The following is a 21,749-nucleotide window of genomic DNA, read 5'->3' on the forward strand; positions in this document are numbered from 1 at the left end:
TATGACAAATAGTGAATATTGGTGGAATATTTCTCTATTTTGATTTGTAGGTGTCCGGCGAACGACAGGACCAAGACGATGACGTGGGCGATGATATTTCAAACGTGAGTCAAAAGTTGTTGAATAAATATCTTTATGACAAATAGTGAATATTGGTGGAATATTTCTCTATTTTGATTTATAGGTATCCGGCGAACGACAGGACCAAGACGACGACGTGGACGATGATATTTCAAACGTGAGTCAAAAGTTGTTGAACGAAAAGTTGTTGAATAAATATCTTTATGACAAATAGTGAATATTGTTGGAATATTTCTCTATTTTGATTTATAGGTGTCCGGCGAACGACAGGACCAAGACGATGACGTGGGCGATGATATTTCAAACGTGAGCCAAAAGTTGTTGCATGAAAACTTCAATGTACAATATGAAAAAATGATCAAATATTGAAAAAAAATATATTTTACTGTATGAAATTACAGGTGTCCGCAGAAGACGGCTGGCTTAGATTGTATGACGACGTCTTTGATATACAAAATCTCACCGAGGCAGAACAGATTAAAATCAGTATGAAGTTATCACTCAAAGAGTCACATCTCCGTCAGAGTGCAGAGAAAAGGCTTCAATCTCTAGTTTCCGAATCCAATCTGAATATTGTGTCGGTCGCGGATGACGGAAGCTGCTTTTTTTGCAGCTGTTGTCGAACAATTGAGGCGAGAAAACGTTGACATAACAGCACATGAGCTACGATTAATGGCTGTTTCATACCTTTCTGAAAATAGATATTGCGCTGTAAGTAAATTAAAAACCCATTGATATATCAAGACAGACTACAATAAATATTATATACACATATTATGGTTTGCTTCGCTGGATGGGGCTGATAAGGCCGACTTTCTGGAGTCTCATCTGACATGGCCATTATATCTTAATAAAATGAGACAAAAAGCCACCTGGGCCGATGCTTTAGTTGTCCGTGCCACAGCTGACTGTTAAGGGAGACCAATGGTACTATATACCAGTTCAGAGCAGTCAAACATCAATATGATAGATCCTGTCGAATGTAAAAATGCTGAACCCATCTTACTAGGGCATATTCAAGATATTCACTACGTTGCCCTAGTAAAAAGGAGCTATATCCCAAGACGACGCGTGTCAGTCGAGAGTGTCAGAGGGTAACCTTGCGGCCTAACCCACGGAAGACGGTAAGTTGATAGTATATGCCACCCCTTCTGACTATTTGGCAAAAATAATACAGCCATCAGAAGCCTTGTTCATGTCAGCTAAGGGTTAATTAATTGAATTTCATAGCGTCAAAGTGACAGTTACCTCTGAGAACCGCAGAAAAAAAGAAGACGGGTTGTCGATAAAGGAATCTACTGCGTTTGCAAGAAACCAGATGATGGAAGGTAAAGCTTAATTATATCATATAAGATCAGGCTGTTGTTTTAAGATTCAGTCGTCATTGTCGAAAAAATCTTTTACCTTCACTTTCACTTTCACTTACCTTCACTTTCAAAATTTTCTGCATTTGCATTTTAGGAAGTATTTGCAATGCGATGAATGTAGTGGGTGGTTCCATCCGAAATGTATTGGTCTGAACGAAGATACTGTGGAGAAAATTGACTATAGATGCGAAACGTGTTTTCAGGTAAGCGATGAACTAAAAAAATATTTTGATCAAATAAGCTATGCCTATATCCTTGCTATGCTATCCTTTTATACAATGTGATTGCATTCTTTTTATATAGGTACCTAAACGATTCATTAAGAGTCAGGTATGGAATCCGATACATAATGCATACGAAACTCTTGCCATTTTCCACTAGAAAGCAATGAATCAAATGTTTTTCTTTTCGCAGCTTGGCGCGGTTGAATATCACGTTTCTCGTATAATTAATGCCGAGATAAAAGACAAGAGGTAAATATTGTACCTTAGTAGAAATCTCGCCAGTTTGTTGAATTTTTCAAACTTTTGTTGATAATATACAATCTTTGGTTTCAGAAGGCCGGAATTCAGGAGACATTTGGACTTGATTAACAAAGACCATGAAAGAGCCGAAAAAGAACTGAAAGGATATGGCTATGGACTTTTAACTGATGGGGTAAGCATTGATAACAGAAAATATGAAATGCGTACAAATAAATGAGCTTTCTTTCGATCATCGTAATATTCAATATTTTAAAGGGCCATGCATATCTCTATAGTGTAATGAAATCATACGTCAGCCCTACCTTTGCGGACAAATCGTAAGTATATACATGAATCAGACGTGAAGTTTTTTTACTATATTTCGAAATGATAATCAATTCATTTCAATTACAGGAAACCATATTCAACTCGCTACATGACCCTCCGACAACATCATTCTAAAATGCTGAATTCAGTTTTTAAAGAAGGAAAGACGTAAGTTCATTCTCATCTTCTATTGCTAATTTCTTAAAAGAATTTCATCCATGTTATATTCATTGTATTAAAATATTTTTCAGGTCAGCAGTAACGTATGTTAATGACGTTTTGCTTAAAGAGGCCATTTGTTTATTGGTGTCAACCTACCGAAATATCACATACAACGAGGCTGATATTCTTGGAAGAAGAACAGAGGCCAAAAAACTAAAAGATGTACAACGACTAATGTCCAAATACTTCTTGCCAGATTATTGAAGAGTGAAGCAGTTTTCGATTCTTAAATGGGAGCTGTTGTAGATTGGTTATCCCGTAATGATTGTATTCTATGGAATAAGTTTTCTTGTTGCGATGAACTTTTGGATTGCTAGAGATGGTCTTTGCTGAATTTTGGTAATGGTTTTAATAGGAACCAGATTGTGACATGGATGTTTGAATTGTTGAAATGCTGTCCAGTCTTCTAATAGATGTGTGTAGTATATAGCCTATAGAAGTTCTTTGCAATGATGTTTCAGAAGTTATGAATGATGGTTGAAAGATTCCAGCCGGGGCCGAGATGGTATTGTAAATTGTTGTTAATTAGTGGATCGTTTTATCTGCCTGGTTTGTTGTCGATGTCTTATGCTGTGTACTACTTCGTGTTAAATATTATTTTTGTATTGTGTCTTAACAGACAAGGGCGTTTTCTGTCATCCAATATGAAATGATAATTTTTGGTTCAAATTATAATACATCTATCCGGAATTGGGAAATATTGCTGAAGAGTAAAAGGGGAAATATGAAAGAATTGATGATAACCTTTTTTACCGTGTAAAGTAATAATTAATAATTAAATGATAAGTAATAATTTAGTTTGGCGACAAAGATTTAGTAATCTAAAATGCTAAATTGATTTCGAATTCCAACGTATGTTGTTTATGTTCAAATATGAATAATATAGTCTTCGAATGTAATATGGTTTACAGATTTTGATAAATAAATAACTGAACATAATTTCACATATATACGATTTGTTTTATGTTTTAAGGGGACATAGCCAATTTGGCTTTTAGTACGTACATCCAGCCATCATTGTACGCATATTGTTGAAATAATAATTTCTTGTTGTAATTTTTATATATGGCAAAAATGCATTATCATTATGAACATGGGACTCAACATTGACAAAGTGGACAATTTCATTAGTCCTCTCACGGGACAGTGTGTTGAACCGAGTCCTCTCACGTGACATTCTTTGAAACCAGGTCCTCTCACGGAACAGTAAGTTGATTCGGGTCCTCTCACGGGACAGTGTGTTGAATCGGGTCCTCTCACGGGACAGTATGTTGAATCGGGTCCTCTCACGGGACATTATTTAAAAGCGGGCCCTCTCACGGGACAGTGTGTTGAATCGGGTCCTCTCACGGGACAGAGTGTTGAATCGGGCCCTCTCACGTGACATTATTTGAAACCAGGTCCTCTCACGGGACAGTGTGTTGAACCGAGTCCTCTCACGTGACATTCTTTGAAACCAGGTCCTCTCACGGGACAGTAAGTTGATTCGGGTCCTCTCACGGGACAGTGTGTTGAATCGGGTCCTCTCACGGGACAGTATGTTGAATCGGGTCCTCTCACGGGACAGTATTTAAAATAGGGTCCACTTACGGGACAGTGTGTTGAATCGGGTCCTCTCACGGGACAGTGTGTTGAACCGGGTCCTCTCACGGGACAGTATTTAAAATCGGGTTCCTTCGCGGGACAGTATTTAAAATAGGGTCCTCTCACGGGACAGTGTGTTGAATCGGGTCCTCTCACGGGACAGTGTGTTGAACCGGGTCCTCTCACGGGACAGTATTTAAAATCGGGTTCCTTCGCGGGACAGTATTTAAAATAGGGTCCTCTCACGGGACAGTGTGTTGATTCGGGTCCTCTCACGGGACAGTGTGTTGAATCGGGTCCTCTCACGGGACAGTATTTAAAATAGGGTCCTCTAACGGGACAGTATTTAAAATCGGGTCCTCTCACGGGACAGTGTGTTGAACCGGGTCCTCTCACGTGACATTATTTGAAACCAGGTCCTCTCACGGAACAGTAAGTTGATCCGGGTCCTCTCACGGGACATTATTTGAAACCAGGTCCTCTCACGGGACAGTGTGTTGAATCGGGTCCTCTCACGGGACAGTATTTAAAATCGGGTTCCTTCGCGGGACAGTATTTAAAATAGGGTCCTCTCGCGGGACAGTGTGTTGAATCGGGTCCTCTCACGGGACAGTATTTAAAATCGGGTTCCTTCGCGGGACAGTATTTAAAATAGGGTCCTCTCACGGGACAGTGTGTTGAACCGGGTCCTCTAACGGGACAGTATTCAAAATCGGGTCCTCTCACGGGACAGTGTGTTGAATCGGGTCCTCTCACGGGACAGTATTTAAAATCGGGTTCCTTCACGGGACAGTATTTAAAATAGGGTCCTCTCACGGGACAGTGTGTTGAATCGGGTCCTCTCACGGGACAGTATTTAAAATAGGGTGCTCTAACGAGACAGTATTCAAAATCGGGTCCTCTCACGGGACAGTGTGTTGAATCGGGCCCTCTCACGTGACATTATTTGAAACCAGGTCCTCTCACGGGACAGTAAGTTGATTCGGGTCCTCTCACGGGACAGTGTGTTGAATCGGGTCCTCTCACGGGACAGTATTTAAAATCGGGTTCCTTCGCGGGACAGTATTTAAAATAGGGCCCTCTCACGGGACAGTGTGTTGAATCGGGTCCTCTCACGGGACAGTATTTAAAATCGGGTTCCTTCGCGGGACAGTATTTAAAATAGGGTCCTCTCACGGGACAGTGTGTTGAATCGGGTCCTCTCACGGACAGTATTTAAAATCGGGTTCCTTCGCGGGACAGTATTTAAAATAGGGTCCTCTCCCGGGACAGTGTGTTGAATCGGGTCCTCTCACGGGACAGTATTTAAAATCGGGTTCCTTCGCGGGACAGTATTTAAAATAGGGTCCTCTAACGGGACAGTATTCAAAATCGGGTCCTCTCACGGAACAGTGTGTTTAATCGGGTCCTCTCACGGGACAGTATTTAAAATCGGGTCCTCTCACGGGACATTGTGTTGAATCGGGACCTCTCACGGGACGGTAACTTGAATCGCGGGTTCCGTTGTAAAATCCTGCGTGAAAAACGTGCATTCATATCCCCTATTGTCCCCCTGGCCCTGCAGTAAATTAGAATTTTTCGGTAGGCCCTTATGTATTTATAAATGAAATCAAAATGGAAAATGTAATAATTACAATCGATAGTTGAATTTATTTATTCATAATCGTTATAGGCAGAATACATAAGAATATATAAGGGACTCGAAACCGCTAGCATTGGAATCGACGTTTCATGTAAGAATTCTACATTTGTCCCGTGAGAGGACCCATGTCCCGTCACAGGCCCGGGTCCTCTCACGGGACGCTGCAGTTTAACTCATATGCCATTTTCCTGATGGTGGCTCAAGGTTGAAGAGCGTTTGAAAAAAAATATGACCTTACTTTCCTCCAAGATTTAAGCATGCATCTCAAATGTAGGTTGAGGATTGGGATAGGGTTTAGGCTAATTAGTAGAGCAGGTGTGGAAAATCCTCTCGCATTTCTCATTCAATTCTTCTCATCCTGGCTAAATCATATTCTTTGCCGCAAAGTCTTTGGCCTAAAATAGGTCCAAAAATGACCATCATCATCATGACCCATGTCATGGATGCCAGTCTGTCTATAGGCCTAGTAATGTCTATTTCAACCTGACTTGAGAGCATTCCGGGTGGCCTAGCTCACTTATTTTTGGTAGTACATACCTGATAAAGGTCTTAGTAGGACCTAGTTAGTTACCTAATCGTTGGTGGTAAGCTTTTTATAATCGGATGCGCTTATACCAACGTTAGGGATCACAAGGGCCAAAACACGGTTGAAAAAAGAAACACTTCAAAAATATACTTTTTATCCACTTCAGTCCACAATTAATGGCTTAATTCACAAACTAACACAGGTACCTTTCGAAATAATCCAATTTTATGCATGTTTCGAGTGATTAATCAACATTATTTTGAAAAATTAATTAATTTCTCCACAAATTTCGCCATTGGCCGCCATTTCTCTGTATTGCACATGTGGCATGATAAGACAAGGGGACCTACAAGGATTTATATAAAACTTCCAAGACGAAACGACAATTTTTATTTTTGATGGTTTTCCAACCTATATTTCAAATCTTCGTGTTTTCCTTAATAAACATTTAAATAATAAATTCTGGTAAAAGAAAAATGGGAATAAGTGTTGATTTCTTAATATTTTTCAATTTCGTTGTTTCGCTTCGTTAGTTTGTGCTGTTGTCCTGGCCTCATTCCACAGGTGCCAGCACCTCCAGTAATTTTCAAAATGGCAGATTGTTGACTCTACGGAAATTTACTCTCACTTTACGGCCGATTTGCACATGGATTAAGATCGTCAGGTGAGGTGTTATAGGTATCAGACAAACTACGAATCTGTTGTGCGTCGATTACAACAAAAATTAGACGGATATCTTAAGAGACAATGAAATGCCAGGCAAATTACTCGTCAGTCAAATTGGCTGACGAAGATTTCATACAAAAATGACCTTCCCATTCCTGACTGTGGTTTGTGAAAATATCCGATCGTGAAACTAAACCACAGACAGGTTACTGACTAAGTAGGACCAGAAAGGAGTCCACCTTAAACATCAGTGCGACCTCTTGGGTGAGGTACCGGCACATGCTGCGCTAGTTTTTTTTCTGGCAGTGATTTTCTCTCATCAAAAATTGATAAAATGGACTCATAGCCTATAAGTGTGCTAAGGTCTATTTATTTTAACAATACAGCGTAAAATGATGGTTTATTCAGAAAGCACAGTTTCACTGATAGTATCTAGACCAAATTGAGGCCTGTGTGCAAAAGATTAAATAAGAGAAATAAACGCCTGCAAAAAATTTTGATCCCAGACAAAAATAAACAGACTTTGCTCGGCTTTAACATGAAACTGTCACCAAAGCCCAGTTGAAAAATCTGCTATTTTGTTTTTTGAAGTGCATCATGATACCTCCATCGAACCATTTAACAAATAACTAGTAACTCATTCCCGATACAGGGTCCTTTTTGCGGCGTGTGTTCAAGAAATATCGCATCACAGTTTCAATTATTGCTTTCTTTGCAGAGAATTTTCCGCAAGTGTTCTGATGATTTAATGACAGTCGGATCATGTTTCGCCGAGCAATTAACTTCAGAATCCCGAATGCAGTCATTCAGTTTCGGACACTTCTATGTTTTAGTAATGAAAAAGGGCCTGTAAGAAACCATGACAACTCATTGTCAAAAAGAACCTTCCAAACTCAAGCGAGTTCTTATTTATTAGAAGATATCAGTCCAGATGACCCAGTCGTCAACGATTTATTCAACGGTCTCACCGAAGGGAAACGAGCCTCTTTAGCGAGATCTATTACGTTAGTGGAATCGACCAATCCGCATAAAAAAGCTCAAGGACAAATGCTTTTAACTAAAGTTCTTAAGCGTCCAAGAACCAATCCAGACCTGAAAAACACGTTCAGAATAGGTATGCCTACTATAAAAAATACATGTATTTTTGCTACTATCAGTTAGCATTTGAAGTTTTTGCTATTGGTTTATGAAAAGATATGGACATTTCATTAATTTTCCTTTTCGTTCAGGTCTTTCAGGCCCTCCTGGCGCTGGTAAAAGCACGTTCATTGAACGTTTTGGTAAATTCTTGACATCTCAAGGTCAAAAGGTTGCTGTTTTGGCTGTTGACCCATCGTCATCCACAACTGGAGGTGAGTTTTTAATCGGGTGCACTTGATCCGGTTTATGAAAATACATCAAAAAGATCGTTCTCTGAATTTTGATTTATCGTTATTATAATTCACTAGGTTCTTTATTGGGAGATAAAACTCGTATGCCTGAATTATCTTGCGACATGAATGCGTATATCCGTCCCTCTCCAACTAGTGGTAACTTGGGTGGTGTAGCACGAAGTACAAACGAAGCCATCGTTTTATGTGAAGGTGCTGGCTATAATTATATTCTTGTGGAAACAGTTGGTAAGTTGAATTCAATAATTACAGTGCACTCTGCCTTAACCGGTTCCTGCCTGAAAATAAGATTTCCGTTTGCAACTGTTTTTTAATACATGAACATTGCCTAGTCCAGTATTGCTCTATTCGGTAATCTGCCTTATTGTCCAGTAAAATTTTGACTTCATTTCTGTTCATTCTGCACCAAAACCGTTAGACTTTAACGGCTCATCACCTAAAATACTGTACTTGACAATACTATCGATCCTCCATCTCTGTGACTATTGGTGATTCATATTAGGCACTATGTTACTACTACTGTGCACTCGTGCCCTAAATTGGCCATAGGTTTCATTATGAAAGCGCATCATGAGTGAACCAAAACTGAGGAAAGTGTCGCGCAATTTGAAATGTCAAGTCTATTGAAAGACTTGGGTCTGGCATATTATCTAAGGAAGCAGACCCTTGGTGATTCGCTACTGTCTGACCATATGAAATAAATAAAGCCATTTGGCTGCCATTAGACTCGATAAACCCCTATTTTCATTCATCGATACTAGATACCAGATAAGCATAAAATGATATCGCTAAATCTAGCTATAGCAGGGAAAATCCACAAAGATCAATAATACGCTGACGGAGTTCATCTACTGCAGTTCGATATGTCAGTAAAATCAAACCATCGCACTTGAGATTATCCGATACAACTTGAATTCTAAAGAGTAAATGGATATTGAACATTTGAACCATATAGAATAGCAATGACTTGTAAAAAAAATCCAAATTATTTGTAAAGCTTTTAAAAGTTTATTATACATAAATAAATGAATATGTATGGGCTTTATTGAAGGATATAATTGGTCACTAAATTGCAATACGATAAATCAAAATCCAATATATTCCGATCCTAAATCGGGCTTGACTGTATGTCTATGTCTGTGAAGATGTCTGACAGTAGTTTACTGTAGTGAATGAATCTGAATCTGAGTAGAAAACTGCGGCAGCCAGTGTTGATGTCTCGGGAGCTGTATGGGTATAGTAATATGGTAATTGCATCCAAAAAGTGGTTTCATATGAAAAATGTCTAAATTTCTTAATTTGTGTGGGTCTTCTTCAGTTTATGTGATCTCCAACATCTGAATTTCGATTGGTTTCTGAAATATTTCAGGCGTTGGTCAGTCAGAATACGCGGTAGCAGATATGGTTGATATGTTTTGTTTATTGATCCCACCTGCAGGGGGTGATGAATTACAAGGTAAGAAGTTATTTCTCAAGCTCTATTTTGACCGGTCAGGCATCATCCATCAGTTTTATTTCGATTCATTACTAGTGGCTTGTGACGGTTATCATTGGTTTTCTAGCTCGCGTCTAGTGAGCTTATGCAGTCGTTGACCTGACGATGTCATTAGCCGTATGCCTTTCAGCGCTGACTAATTGATTCCCAAAAGTGCTGGAGATAATTTGAAAATTTTCAGAATTCCACCCCAGTGTGTATACATGTACCACTATAATGCACCGAGGGGCGGTGGATCGTTAGTTACTAATATTTCACTATGTTTTTCACATGGAACCTTTTTCGACATGAGTCTGCTTGCGACAGATTGATTGCAGACCGATAGTAAGCTGAATCGTAACGATAGAACAAGTTCTATTGCCTACAGCTGATCTTAATGTAGCCAATCAGTGATGAGTATTGCATCACATGACTTCTAGACTCTGTGATGATTGTGTCGTAGTCGACCTGAGTGCTCTTAAGAACGTGAGACAAAATATTCGGCAATCGGCAGTCTCACGTGTTTACTACCGCTGTTCTTACGACGATCTGATTCGACTGTAAATTGACTTGAGCATGGCTTTAGGATTCCTCTGAACTATAAAAAATGATCTAAAGCCTGCACTAAACAATTTATCGCTTGCAATTTTCTTAAGTCTAATAAACATATAGTGCGTGCTGATCGGGTGGTTTCGGGCAGGCTTTTGAATTCTGTGATATAGTCTTACGAAAATATTGCACCCAATGAAAATTTGTGTTTCCCGGTTTCATCATCTTCACCTGTCAAGGGATTCGAACCCACTAAAGCTAAAGTCGTTCCTCGAACCCCTTGACCTCACGAGTCGTTGGAGTTGTTACTAGCCGACCAGAATCCTGCCGTACCAATCACAGCGCTTGTAACAAGGGACATTAGGTTTCTGTTGGAATTTCGATTAATGGACCAATCAGCGAACGTTTTACCGAACAAGGAAGTAATTCGCATATCGATATATGACGTCATGCGCAAAAGCGCGAGCAATGAAATCGCGCGTCGTGAGGCCAGGGGGCTGGTGGAAGTGAGTTCGGGGAGCGATACCGAACCCCTGGCAAGCGAGGATGGGTTTCATAGACTAAATACCTAACTCAGGTCGCACTAAGATCCGACCCCGATTCATTGCGATTTGGTCATAAGTACACTCAGGTTGCATATGATCCGATCGTCATAAGAAATAGAACATGCCCGATCCTTACGATTGTGCTTATGACCAGACTTAGCGATCTTTAGTACACTGATGTCGCAAAAATTGGCCGACTGGCTGCCGATTCCTAACGACCGACGATAAGGCTGGCTTATGTCGACAAGCGACGTGACACCTACTGACTCCTACCGACGCAACTCAGCAACCGCGATCGCAGCCAGCTCATTTCGACAGCGCTCCAATTCCAAGCAAATGAGGCCAATTAGCGGGATACGAGATCCTCCCAGTTGCTGCCCTGCTATGTCGGTTATGATTACTGGAAACTGCAATGGCTCAGATGGTTACGTGATTAGCATTCTGAGAATAAATTCAAGTTACTTTGAATTATTGGGAAATTTAGTCCAGTTGAAAGCTATTTCTTTTAGATCTTAATCTTTCTGATTCGGTTTTGAATACAAGGTGCTAGCGACATCATATAAAGAGGGCCACTCACAAAGCAATTCTACCAATTTCGTTTCTAGATATTCGGTCCATTCATCTGCTGTGCTGAAGGTACTTGAATTTGAAAGATACTAATGATGCTAATTAGTGGTCAAAATTTGTACTTTGTATATTCGTTCTCTGATTGGCTGGAATTCCTGCACTCAGTTCAATCACGTCGCAGATGAGCTTATGTCAGTTGGGATCGAAAGCAACTGTCCACCTACAATAGGTCAGAGTAGAACATGTGCAACTTGCTGGATACGGCTTGCGACGAGTCGGTAGGCGTCAGACCGCTGGTTGCCGCTAATCGGCGATAAACCCAGTTGCGTTGGTAGGCGGGTAGGCATCAAGTCGCTTGTCGACATAAGCCAGCCTTTAAGTATCAAAATTACCCCTAGGAGTAAATCTTCGACCTGGTCCCAGTGTCATAGACTAAGGTATCAAAATTACCCCTAGGAGTAAATCCTTAATCTTGGTGACAACCACCATAGTAACAATGAAATACCATGGTTTTAACTGGCAAATTTCAAAATGTTGTGAGTAATTATTTTGGTTCCGCATCTATGAAACTATGAAACCCAGCCCTGGGCCCGGTTACATAGACTGGTATCATAGTTATCCCTATGGGTAACTCCTAAATCTGGGTAACAACCAGCATAGTAACAATGAGAAACCATGGTTATAACTGACAAATTTCAAAATGTTGCGAGTAATTATCTTGTTCCCGGTTCTATGAAACCGAGCCCTGATGTGTGAAACAATGCAGCCGTTTGTATCACCACTGCAGCAGATTGCCAGCCGCCATGTCGATGTTGTTGTGGTCTAACTAAGCACCGATAAAAGTAGAAATTTATTGCATAGTGTGCACTGAATTATCGTGAGAAATGATATCATACTGAACAAACTACTATCGCTTATATTATATTGCATGCACAGCAAGCTTTTTATTTATATAAAAGAATGAAGTAATTAGTAATCAATAGGAAATTTTGAAATTCCATTTCATTTTCATTTTGAAACAAACAACGAAGAAACTGGAGAATACGCAAGGATGGGGCTTCGTTTGAACTGCCACGGTCAAAAAAGGGTTCACATTTTGCACGTTTCATTTTTCGCCACGCATGATTCACAAGGTCCCAAAAGAGAGGTCACAATTATCACCTAACATGTAGTAGTTGTATTGATTGAAAGGCTATTTTATGCTATGGAAACTTTATCTGAAGTCTAATGAGCCACCCAATAATTAGCTGGGGACAACCCTGTAAAAATTCAATAATTTGCAAGTTTTTTTATACGTCTAGTAAGAGGAAAAAGGAAAAACTCTGAAAAATTCCGCTTGTGTATAATAATATAAGTATAGCTACTACCAGGTATGAATAAAAACAGGAACTTCATTCAAGCTTTTTCTTATTCAATATTACTTAACTATGCTCCGTGAGTGAAAAAATTTATTTAATTTTTCGATTTGGGATTTGATGTTATGCGTATTTTGAGTGTCCCCTACAAACTCTCCACAACTGCTGGAACAAAACAGGTTGGGTTTGATTTTGAAATTGGAAATCGTAATCGATATATAGTTCAATTTCGATGGTCAGTCTAATTTACACGATTGGACATTTTCGGTTCCCGTTCATGTATGTAAATGCTCATATCCATCCAGCCTCAATGGCCAAGCAACTGGTTAGGCAGAATTTTTGTTTGCTGCCTAATTTAATACATTGGGATTTTGAAATAGCTATAAGGTTTAAGCTCATATGTATTGTCCATTTGTATATTTTTTGTTGAGTTGTTTTCCGTGTGCAACCCTTTATATAAGATAAGATAGATGATTGGACGTTGGAATTCCATTCATTTATTTAGACTACTACTGATACCGATGATATAGAAAGTGCAAGTGAATAATGTTATAATATTGGAAACTACACAATGAGTCACCACGAGGTTTATTACATTGAATCAAATGACGTCTTCGTTTCGATGCGGCACAAGGGTCTCAACGGGTTCTCTTTCGTTTTACAAAATCGAATTTGAAGAAATTGTTCGTGACTATAGCAAATCTCTAATCTGCAACAATATCAAACGAAATTCTGAAGTTATTTCTAAATCAAAGGATATGGACTCGTCGTAAAATCACATCAGGATAGTATAGTGTTGTGTTAGCTGTTTCTCCTGGGATCTTACATGCTCTTCTTTCCTGAGCTTCAAAAAGAAATTAACTAGCTTTTATTTCACGATCCATCCAAACGACAATGGTGTCATTCTTGTTCATCCCAAAATCACGTGACACATATATTTATCGATTTAAACACAGCATCCCTTATTTTTACAAGAATAAATTTCACCAATAGTAGTCTGTATGGAAATAATTGCTTCACGTTCGGATATTGATAAAAACGAATGGTGACTCGTTGAATTGTTCCCATACATGCCCTCTTGATGAAACTGGTATCGGGGAATTCCCTACACGAGCCAGACAGCTAGTATATAAATTCAAGCCAATTCCTCGCTCGTCAGAAGTAGTGTTAATCGACTTGGCAACAGCACTGATATTTCGCTCTATTCCTCGTCTGAATTGTCACTTCTGGGTCTTTCTGATTGATTCTTGTTTGGTTGTTTCTCGGTGTTAGCTTTAATTTGTGGATAGTTTACGAAGTTCCTGCGTGCATTGTGTTTGTTTATTGTTAAGGGTGTAGCTGGTCTTATAGCCAGTCAAAATGAATCTGCCAGGGCCGACTGCGACTTTTCAGCTTCAGTTTAGAAAAGCTTTTTGTTTGATCAGTGGACAAATTATTTCGTTCAACAAAATATTTTAGCTTTATTTGTTCGGGTTATGAGCCTAGTTCCATCCTTACAAAACACAAATACGCGGACGTAAGAACTAAGAAAAATGCTATAGTTTTCAAAGTCAATATCAAACCAACCAAAAAAGAAATTCCCTGTAGATGATTAAGTGGAATTTAGGATATTATTTGAATGCTTCTTTGTGCTGTTGCCAGTCGACCCTAACACTACTTCTACAAAAAAAAAAAACAAATGTATACACTTCGAACCTTTTTATGGGTCGGACATTCAGTAGGTTTAGTTGTTTAACCTTTGACCCCTATTTTGATGGGAATTCCCCCCTTCTTTCTGATTCCTTGTATCGGATCGGGGAAACCCGTCAATCAATCAATGCTGATTGAATGAATGCACGTTGAGAAATACCTGGCGTAATGCTTGTTTTGCCTGGCGTGCCGTGAGATATTCCATTCATGTCCTGTTTCGTTTTTCATGGTTGGCCAGGTTGAAATCAGCGAAAAAAAACAAGATTAAATCAACAAGGTCAAAAGATAAAAACAGGTCAAATATAAGACATGTTGATAGTATTATATACTCGTGGTCTGGTTGTTGTCCGTGTTCAAGCGTCTACAGTTTAAATTTTTGTTGTCAGTTTTTAAAATTCATACATGAGATTGCACCTTTGTACAATCAGGGGTGGACCTATAGGGCTGTTTTGTGGGGGGGCCCTGTTAGAGATTTATGTAAAGCACTCACAATGCGCTTAAATGTTGTGGGCGGAAAAAAAAAACCTGCTGCCATGTGCAAAATGGTGCGATTTCCTACAATTTAGAACTAATTTTAATACGTGGAAATGGGAATGGAAATGGAAATTAATTCAAGTATACACCACTCTAAAGCCTAGGCACGGCAGTATTCGAGATAATGCAGAGTTAAAAAAAGAAAATGTTCAAAACTCTAGGGGGAAAGGCCCTGGTTCCTTGGGCTCCAACCTAGATCCGCCACTGTACAATAATATTAAAGGGGACTGCATAGATCTGGTAGGTCGCTGCGCAGGTAGCGCTTGGGCCGGGTTACCACTCTGCGCGACGCTGGCAGTCGGTGATCAGGCGGTCGCTGCGACTGATGGCTAATCGCTGGCACTGGCGATCGCAGCCAATCACTCAAAATCCTACTATAGCGGAATACAATCAGTTTTAAGAAGCCAATCGGAGATCATTGGGTAGCTGCAGATATCAGCAGAAGTTCATGTGAGCGCCAACAGTATATTCTGCTTTCCGTCAAAAATCCCAAAATTTCACCAAAACGTTTTAGTGGAGTTTTTACGTATTCATATTCCATGGATATTGTGTATCTTCTCGACCTATATTCTACTATTTTACTTCCGGGTTTATTTTGTGATAAAAGATGGTATTTTCTGTGAAATTTTAAGTTGATTCAGTTTGTGGGACGACTGTTTATTTGTACAACGGAAAATTTATCTTCGACAATATTGGGCAAGGGTTGGATAGAATAGCCTACACCATAGGCATGAATTACTGTTACATACTAATTAGCCATGCGTCGGATTGCAGATTTTACTTAGCAAGATAAACGTCAAATCATGTTTTATTCTGCAAAAACTCATCACAGTTGAGAAATAAATTGTTTCTTTCAACAGCCTATCAGTGTCACATATAACCCACAAATTGGATCGTCTCTTGTAAAGTGAATACTACAGGCTGGCTGCTTTGCCTCCTGGAGCACTTGTTGGAATTTAATTCATGGTCCAGGGACAATGGTTCGGACTAACTGACATTCAGTTTAGCCATCGACTCTAAAACGATTTAGAGTCCATGGTTTAGCTTATATTCATATTTTATTGCCCACAAAAGATAACTTGCATAGAGCAAAAAGTACAAATACATAAAATTGATTTAACAAAGTGGCAAAGAAAACAATAGATCTGAAAATGTTTTAAGCTCTTCTGACAATAAAGAACTTGTGACAAGTCGATACAAGTTTTTGCGTTAGAATTTGTAAGTTGGTAAATTTTTAAATGGCCTGATCTATTTCTGTATAAAGGTTTTTTAATACGCCGCACGCAGGTCATTGAAAAGGACAGGTTAACAAAAAATGGTATTTTGGTCCCAAAATGCTTCTCTCTTGCATCTCTCTTCTTGTGGTGTACGGTCGTAATGACACACTTTGATCAGTAACACAAGATTTGAACAGCGGAATCGGTAAAATGAAATCTGCAAGTCAGTTTGTAAGTCTGTGAGATACTTTTCAGAACCCCAAGTTGTTTTGAAGAACTTGTAAGTATCAGCAACTCGAGTTTGATTACATAAAGCTTGCCATGTTTGTATATATTTTCCTTTTAGCCGGAGGGAGAGAATATGCACTAAATAGTCTGGACTAAATAGTCTGGGCTTTGGGAGTTTTCATCTAGCCAAAACTCTCCAAGCAGTTCTTTGCTAAGTCCATGAATAGTTAGTGAAACCCAATTTAACCAAAGTTTACCATGACTACGCAACCGTTTGTCGTCAGGAGTATGCTGGCGACGTTTAATTGCGGCCGGAGATTGGAAACAGTTGAGAGATATCCTGACATACTAGACGTATCGGCCCCACTCCGCGCGGTTCCGCCACCGTGCGGGATTTTCGCGAAGCAGCAAACACAAACATGGCCACTCTCTCAATTTTCAATGATAGAAATCGTGTGTGCATTTCAATCATTTCGGCTGTTAGGGTTTTAAGGCACAATATAAGTTGATGATGTGATATGGCGATGTTAATTAATGATAATTCCGCAGTGAAGCTAGTCACGAACGGTGCCGATTGAGTGTACAGCTGCCAAAAACACTGAAATGTGCGTAGTTGCGTAACTATTTGCAGTGAATTGCAGACGAAACATGAAGCCTTAACGGCCGTTTAAAAAAAATTATACCAATCGCAATTGTAAAATAAAAATGAGATAGAACCTAAGTTAAAATTATGGCCATTTCTAAAATGTTATTACTAATTTTTAGTCAGTGCCGAACGTTTAGTTTTCCAACAATAATGAGGGGTGGTAGGTAGTCATGCAATTCAAGTCATCATTTATTACACGTTACTTCCGTGTTGTTGAAAATCTCGCGAGTCCTGGACCAAACCCCATTGAACAATGTGATCTGTGTGCTGGCCACAAATGCACACAGATCACACTACACTACCCATTACAAACTCCAGTACCCACAGCTTTCATATATCCATCCAAATATTTAGAGTGTCTTTCTTCTTGGGTATATTTCTGCACCGTTCTAAGCTGACAAGGAACAATCCCTTATAGTGAGATAGCGGATCCCTAATAGTGAGATAAAGAATTTCTGATAGTGAGAGCGGATCCCTGAATGAGATAATGGATCCCTTAGAGTGAGATAACGCTTAGAGTGAGATATCGCATCCTGATAGTGAGATAATGGATCCCTCATAGTGAGATAATAGATCCCTGAGTGAGATAACGGATCCATAAGTGAGATAATGGAACCCTGAAGGAGATAACGCATCTCTCATAGTGGGATAACGGATTCCTGATAGTGAGAAAATGGATCCCTGTTAGTGAGATGATAGATCCCTGAGTGAAATAATGGATCTCTAATAGTGAGATAACGGATCTCTGATAGTGGGATAACGAGTCCCTGATAGTGAGATAACAGATCTATGATACTTAGATAACGGACCCCTGATAGTGGGATAACGGATTCCTGATAGTGAGATAATGGATCCCTGATGGTGAGATAATAGATCCCTGAGTGAGATAACGGATCTCTCATGGTGGGATAAAGGATTCCTGATAGTGAGATAGCGGATCCCTGAATGAAATAATGGATCTCTAATAGTGAGATAATGGATTGCTAAAACTGAGATAACGAGTCCCTGATAGTGAGATAACAGATCTATGATACTAAGATAACGGACCCCTGATAGTGGGATAACGGATTCCTGATAGTGAGACAATGGATCCCTGATAGTGAGATGATAGATCCCTGAGTGAGATAACGGATCCCTAAGTGAGATTATGGATGCCTAAAGGAGATAACGGATCTCTCATAGTGGGATAATGGACCCCTGATAGTGAGATAATGGATCCTGTTAGTGAGATAATGGATCCCAAGTGAGATAACGGATCCCTGATAGTGAGATAACAGAACCATGATATTGAGGTAATGGATCCCGGATTGTGAGATAACAGATCCCTGATAGTGAGATAATGGATCCCTGAGTGAGATAATGGATCCCTGAGTGAAATAACGGATCTCTAATAACTGCGTTCACACTAGGATTTCAGTGTGGTAATAAGCATTCACACAATGAAATTATTCGAGGCCTATTTGCGGCTTATTTGATTCAGATTTTTAACTGAAATACGCGGCTTATGAAGCGCGGAAAGTGATTCCGTGCCGAAAACCCAATCTCAGTATGGAACTGAGCTGGCCGCGTATTTTCTGTAGTGTGAGCATAGATTCAGCGCCTAGCTGCTGCATATTTACATCCTCGTAGTATGCTACATACGACACTAATTACAATCCCCTCATCGGCACACCGGATGACAGCCATACTGGGCTTTCCAAGTGCAAAATTGCCGACTCGTCATGTGAACGGAACTGGCTGCATAAGCGTGGTATTTTGGTGAATTCGGCACCAGCAAAGTACGGTACTTCATAAGTGCCGGATCTATATTGAGATAACGGATCCCTGATAGTGTGATAATCGATCCCTGATAGTGTGATAATCGATCCCTGATAGTGTGATAATGGATCCCCGATAGTAGGATAACGAATCTCTAATAGTGAGATAACGGATCTGTAAAAGTGAGATAACAGATGATTGTAAATTCATTCATCGATAATCTATTATTCAAGCGAAAATGAATACATGTACGCACATGACGTATGTTGCCTTTGTAAACTGTTCAAACGTTTTTTTAGGATAATACTTTTATCAACATCAGCTACATTTGTAGAAGGTTTATAGACACTTCAATATTAACTGACTTAGACGATGTTTTGTTTTCTTGTTAGGTATAAAGAAGGGTATAGTCGAGATGGCTGATGTAATAGTTATCAATAAATCGGATGGTGATTTGATGCCTGCGGCGAGAAGAATACAGACGGAATACTCAAGTGCTTTACGTTTATTACGATTAAGATCTAAAACCTGGCGACCCAAGGTACGTTTCTCTTTCATATTGCGGGGATAGAAACAAGACAAAAGTTGATCTGGGGGTCTTCCATACGATCTTCAAAATTTTGCCCCATGTATGTATTCAAAGGCACTTTTATGTCAAAAAGGGCACGATGTTGGTGTAAAAATGTGGAAAAGGGCATGAAGACAGAATTTTGTCGAAAAGTCTGTATATTGGTATTTTCCAGTCCCAAGGACTGCATGAATGCCTTTATAAAAAATTTCATAGGCCAGGGACCATCCATTTAGAACGTGCGCATGATAGGGAGGGGGTCTGTGAAAATGCATACAAATCCGTACAGGGGAGGTAGCCGAGGGGGGTACGTAGCTCTAATGATCATTACTCACCTAATAATCATTTCTGCACTCTATTGACCGTTCGTTCTGCATTCAAGTTAAAAAATGAAGTGAGTTTTAAGGACCTTAGGTTCTCTAAAACATCCTTAATAATTTTGTAATAATGACTGTGACATCGAGGATGATTTTATTTGCACTATTTTCTCATAAATACTAGGTACTATAGACGCCGCCTATCCGCTGAAAGGCGGCGGCGGCGTTTGGGATAAAGTGAAGAAAAGTTCAGCTGTGTACAGGAGGGGGTTGGGTCAAAAAACGGCTGATTTTTGCATATGTACTGATCATGGATGGTCCCCCAGTCATAATTGATACCTAGTTTCTCATCAGTTCTAAAAACTACATGAGTGTCACTTGAAATGAAAAAAAGGAAGTGCTCCCATATCCCTCAAGAAATATTGCATGTCTTTTTATGCAAACTTAAATCCGCATGCGTGCTTCATACTCAAGCATTTCACCGTTGTATTAAAGTTTTGTCTGCCCGTGTACATTTTAAAGTTTTTTTTGTTGACATAGGTCATAGAGCCGCTAGTGCGAATAGCAATTGAATTTTTGAATAAAAAAACTGTTAGCAAACAGTTGTCCGGTCTTATAAATTTGGTGCTGGCATCTCTAAATCCTACAGCCCTTGTACGATGCATGGAAATAGTTTTATTTCGAAAATGAAAATCAAGTTTTTATTTTGCCTCATCTGGTGTTTATCGTATCTTTTTTTAAGGTGATAAACATAAATTTCACCTGCCCTCGTCATATTGTGAAGAAGTTTAGGATAAGAAACTAAGGTTCATATTTTAGTGGCCTTGCACCCACAAATCTTGCTGCAAGATCTGGCAATGCAATAGTGCAAGCAGGTTGGCCACTGACCTGGAAAATTCAGGGAATCAGAAAAAACTGAGGGAATTCGATAAATTTTGCCAAAAACCTCAGGCAATTCAGATGATGCTAATTGACCACAGTTTTTTTCATCGATACGCGATTCATGAAAAAAGTGAATAAATTGAAACATTTTAAACCACCAAAGTTCTCCGATTCACTGCGGGAATTTTGTGTTATAACATGGAAAAATCAGGGAAAACTGAGGAAATCTGTAAATGTAGAAGGTGACCACCCTGGCAAGGTCAGCGGTCAACCTGATGAATGTTTCTATGTCAGCATCAATGTTTTAATTTCTCAGGCAATTTTTAGAGATTTCCAGAAAAAAAGAATTTTTGGTCAAGATACTTTATGGCGAATAATATTATTTCCTAATACATGTAGTTCTGCCGATTCTTGGTAAGGGCACCATTCAATTTGCTCACGTCTCTTGTAGGTGACTCGGATCTCGTCAAAAACCGGAGACGGAATAACACAGCTGTGGGATATCATGGAAGATTACCTGGAGGTGATGACGACAAGCGGTGAACTGGTGCATAAACGCGAGAAACAACGGACTATTTGGATGTGGAACCAAATCAAAGACAATATACTTCACTTGTTTCAACAGCACCCGGCCGTCAGAGCGAAATATTCTAGTCTAGAAGAGAAAGTTCTTTCGGGGGTCATCACACCGGGCTTCGCTGCGGACGTGTTATTGAAAGAATTCAGCCGAGTAGAAAGCTAGTAGATAATCACCGAGAACTCATTTTGATAAAGAATATGATCTGTTTTAAAACGTCGTTTATTTCTAATGCAGTCTAAAAAATAAATTCAAAATCATTATTTTGACAATATGCTTAAGGTGGAATGCCTTCCAAATGAATCATGGCCAAACACACGAAACAAAGGTGCCAGCTTCTCAAACTCGGGCCTTTCTAATTTTTTCTGGCTTGTTTAGAAAATGATGAGTAACAAAGAATTCAGTTTTTCCCTAAATGAGTAATATTACTTGCCCTGACAGCTAATCATTATATTGTTTTAGATGAAGTAGTATTGCTGATAAAGAGCTTTAATTAGAATCATCGATCAGGTTTTTAATGTAATGCGTAGATAATTATTATGACAGTTTTGCTTGCATAAAGCTTGAGATTTT

General features: G+C 39.5%; 1 protein-coding gene and 1 long non-coding RNA gene across 3 annotated transcripts; both read left to right on the forward strand.

The window, feature by feature from the left end:
- The first annotated feature begins 1,139 nt into the window (after positions 1-1,139).
- On the forward strand, positions 1,140-2,089 carry LOC141906395 (uncharacterized). The gene is made up of 6 exons (XR_012619326.1): positions 1,140-1,205; positions 1,320-1,409; positions 1,543-1,651; positions 1,752-1,778; positions 1,863-1,921; positions 2,006-2,089. It is a non-coding gene; the product is annotated as an uncharacterized LOC141906395 (long non-coding RNA).
- A 3,759-nt stretch (positions 2,090-5,848) lies between these two features.
- LOC141906077 (methylmalonic aciduria type A homolog, mitochondrial-like) lies at positions 5,849-21,725 on the forward strand. 2 transcript variants are annotated; one of them, XM_074795266.1, is made up of 7 exons: positions 5,849-5,957; positions 7,598-7,993; positions 8,109-8,231; positions 8,328-8,498; positions 9,640-9,726; positions 19,225-19,373; positions 21,051-21,725. In XM_074795266.1, exons 2-7 carry the CDS (start codon positions 7,642-7,644, stop codon positions 21,339-21,341), a joined length of 1,173 nt encoding a protein of 390 aa, XP_074651367.1. In that variant the 5' UTR covers positions 5,849-5,957; positions 7,598-7,641; the 3' UTR covers positions 21,342-21,725. The 2 variants fall into 2 exon arrangements, with proteins under 2 accessions (XP_074651367.1, XP_074651368.1); XM_074795267.1 differs by having other exon boundaries at positions 5,881-5,957; positions 7,713-7,993; positions 21,051-21,722.
- The last annotated feature ends 24 nt before the right edge of the window (positions 21,726-21,749 follow it).

Source organism: Tubulanus polymorphus, chromosome 5 (genome assembly GCF_964204645.1).
Source record: "Tubulanus polymorphus chromosome 5, tnTubPoly1.2, whole genome shotgun sequence".
Taxonomy (NCBI): Eukaryota; Metazoa; Nemertea; class Palaeonemertea; order Tubulaniformes; family Tubulanidae; genus Tubulanus; species Tubulanus polymorphus.

Coding starts and splice junctions, on each gene's coding strand:
- LOC141906077 (XM_074795266.1), top strand. CDS start 7,642: ATGTTTCGCCGAGCAATTAACTTCAGAATCCCGAATGCAGTCATTCAG. Junction 7,994..8,108: donor GAAAAACACGTTCAGAATAG/GTATGCCTACTA, acceptor CTTTTCGTTCAG/GTCTTTCAGGCCCTCCTGGC. Junction 19,374..21,050: donor CTAAAACCTGGCGACCCAAG/GTACGTTTCTCT, acceptor CGTCTCTTGTAG/GTGACTCGGATCTCGTCAAA.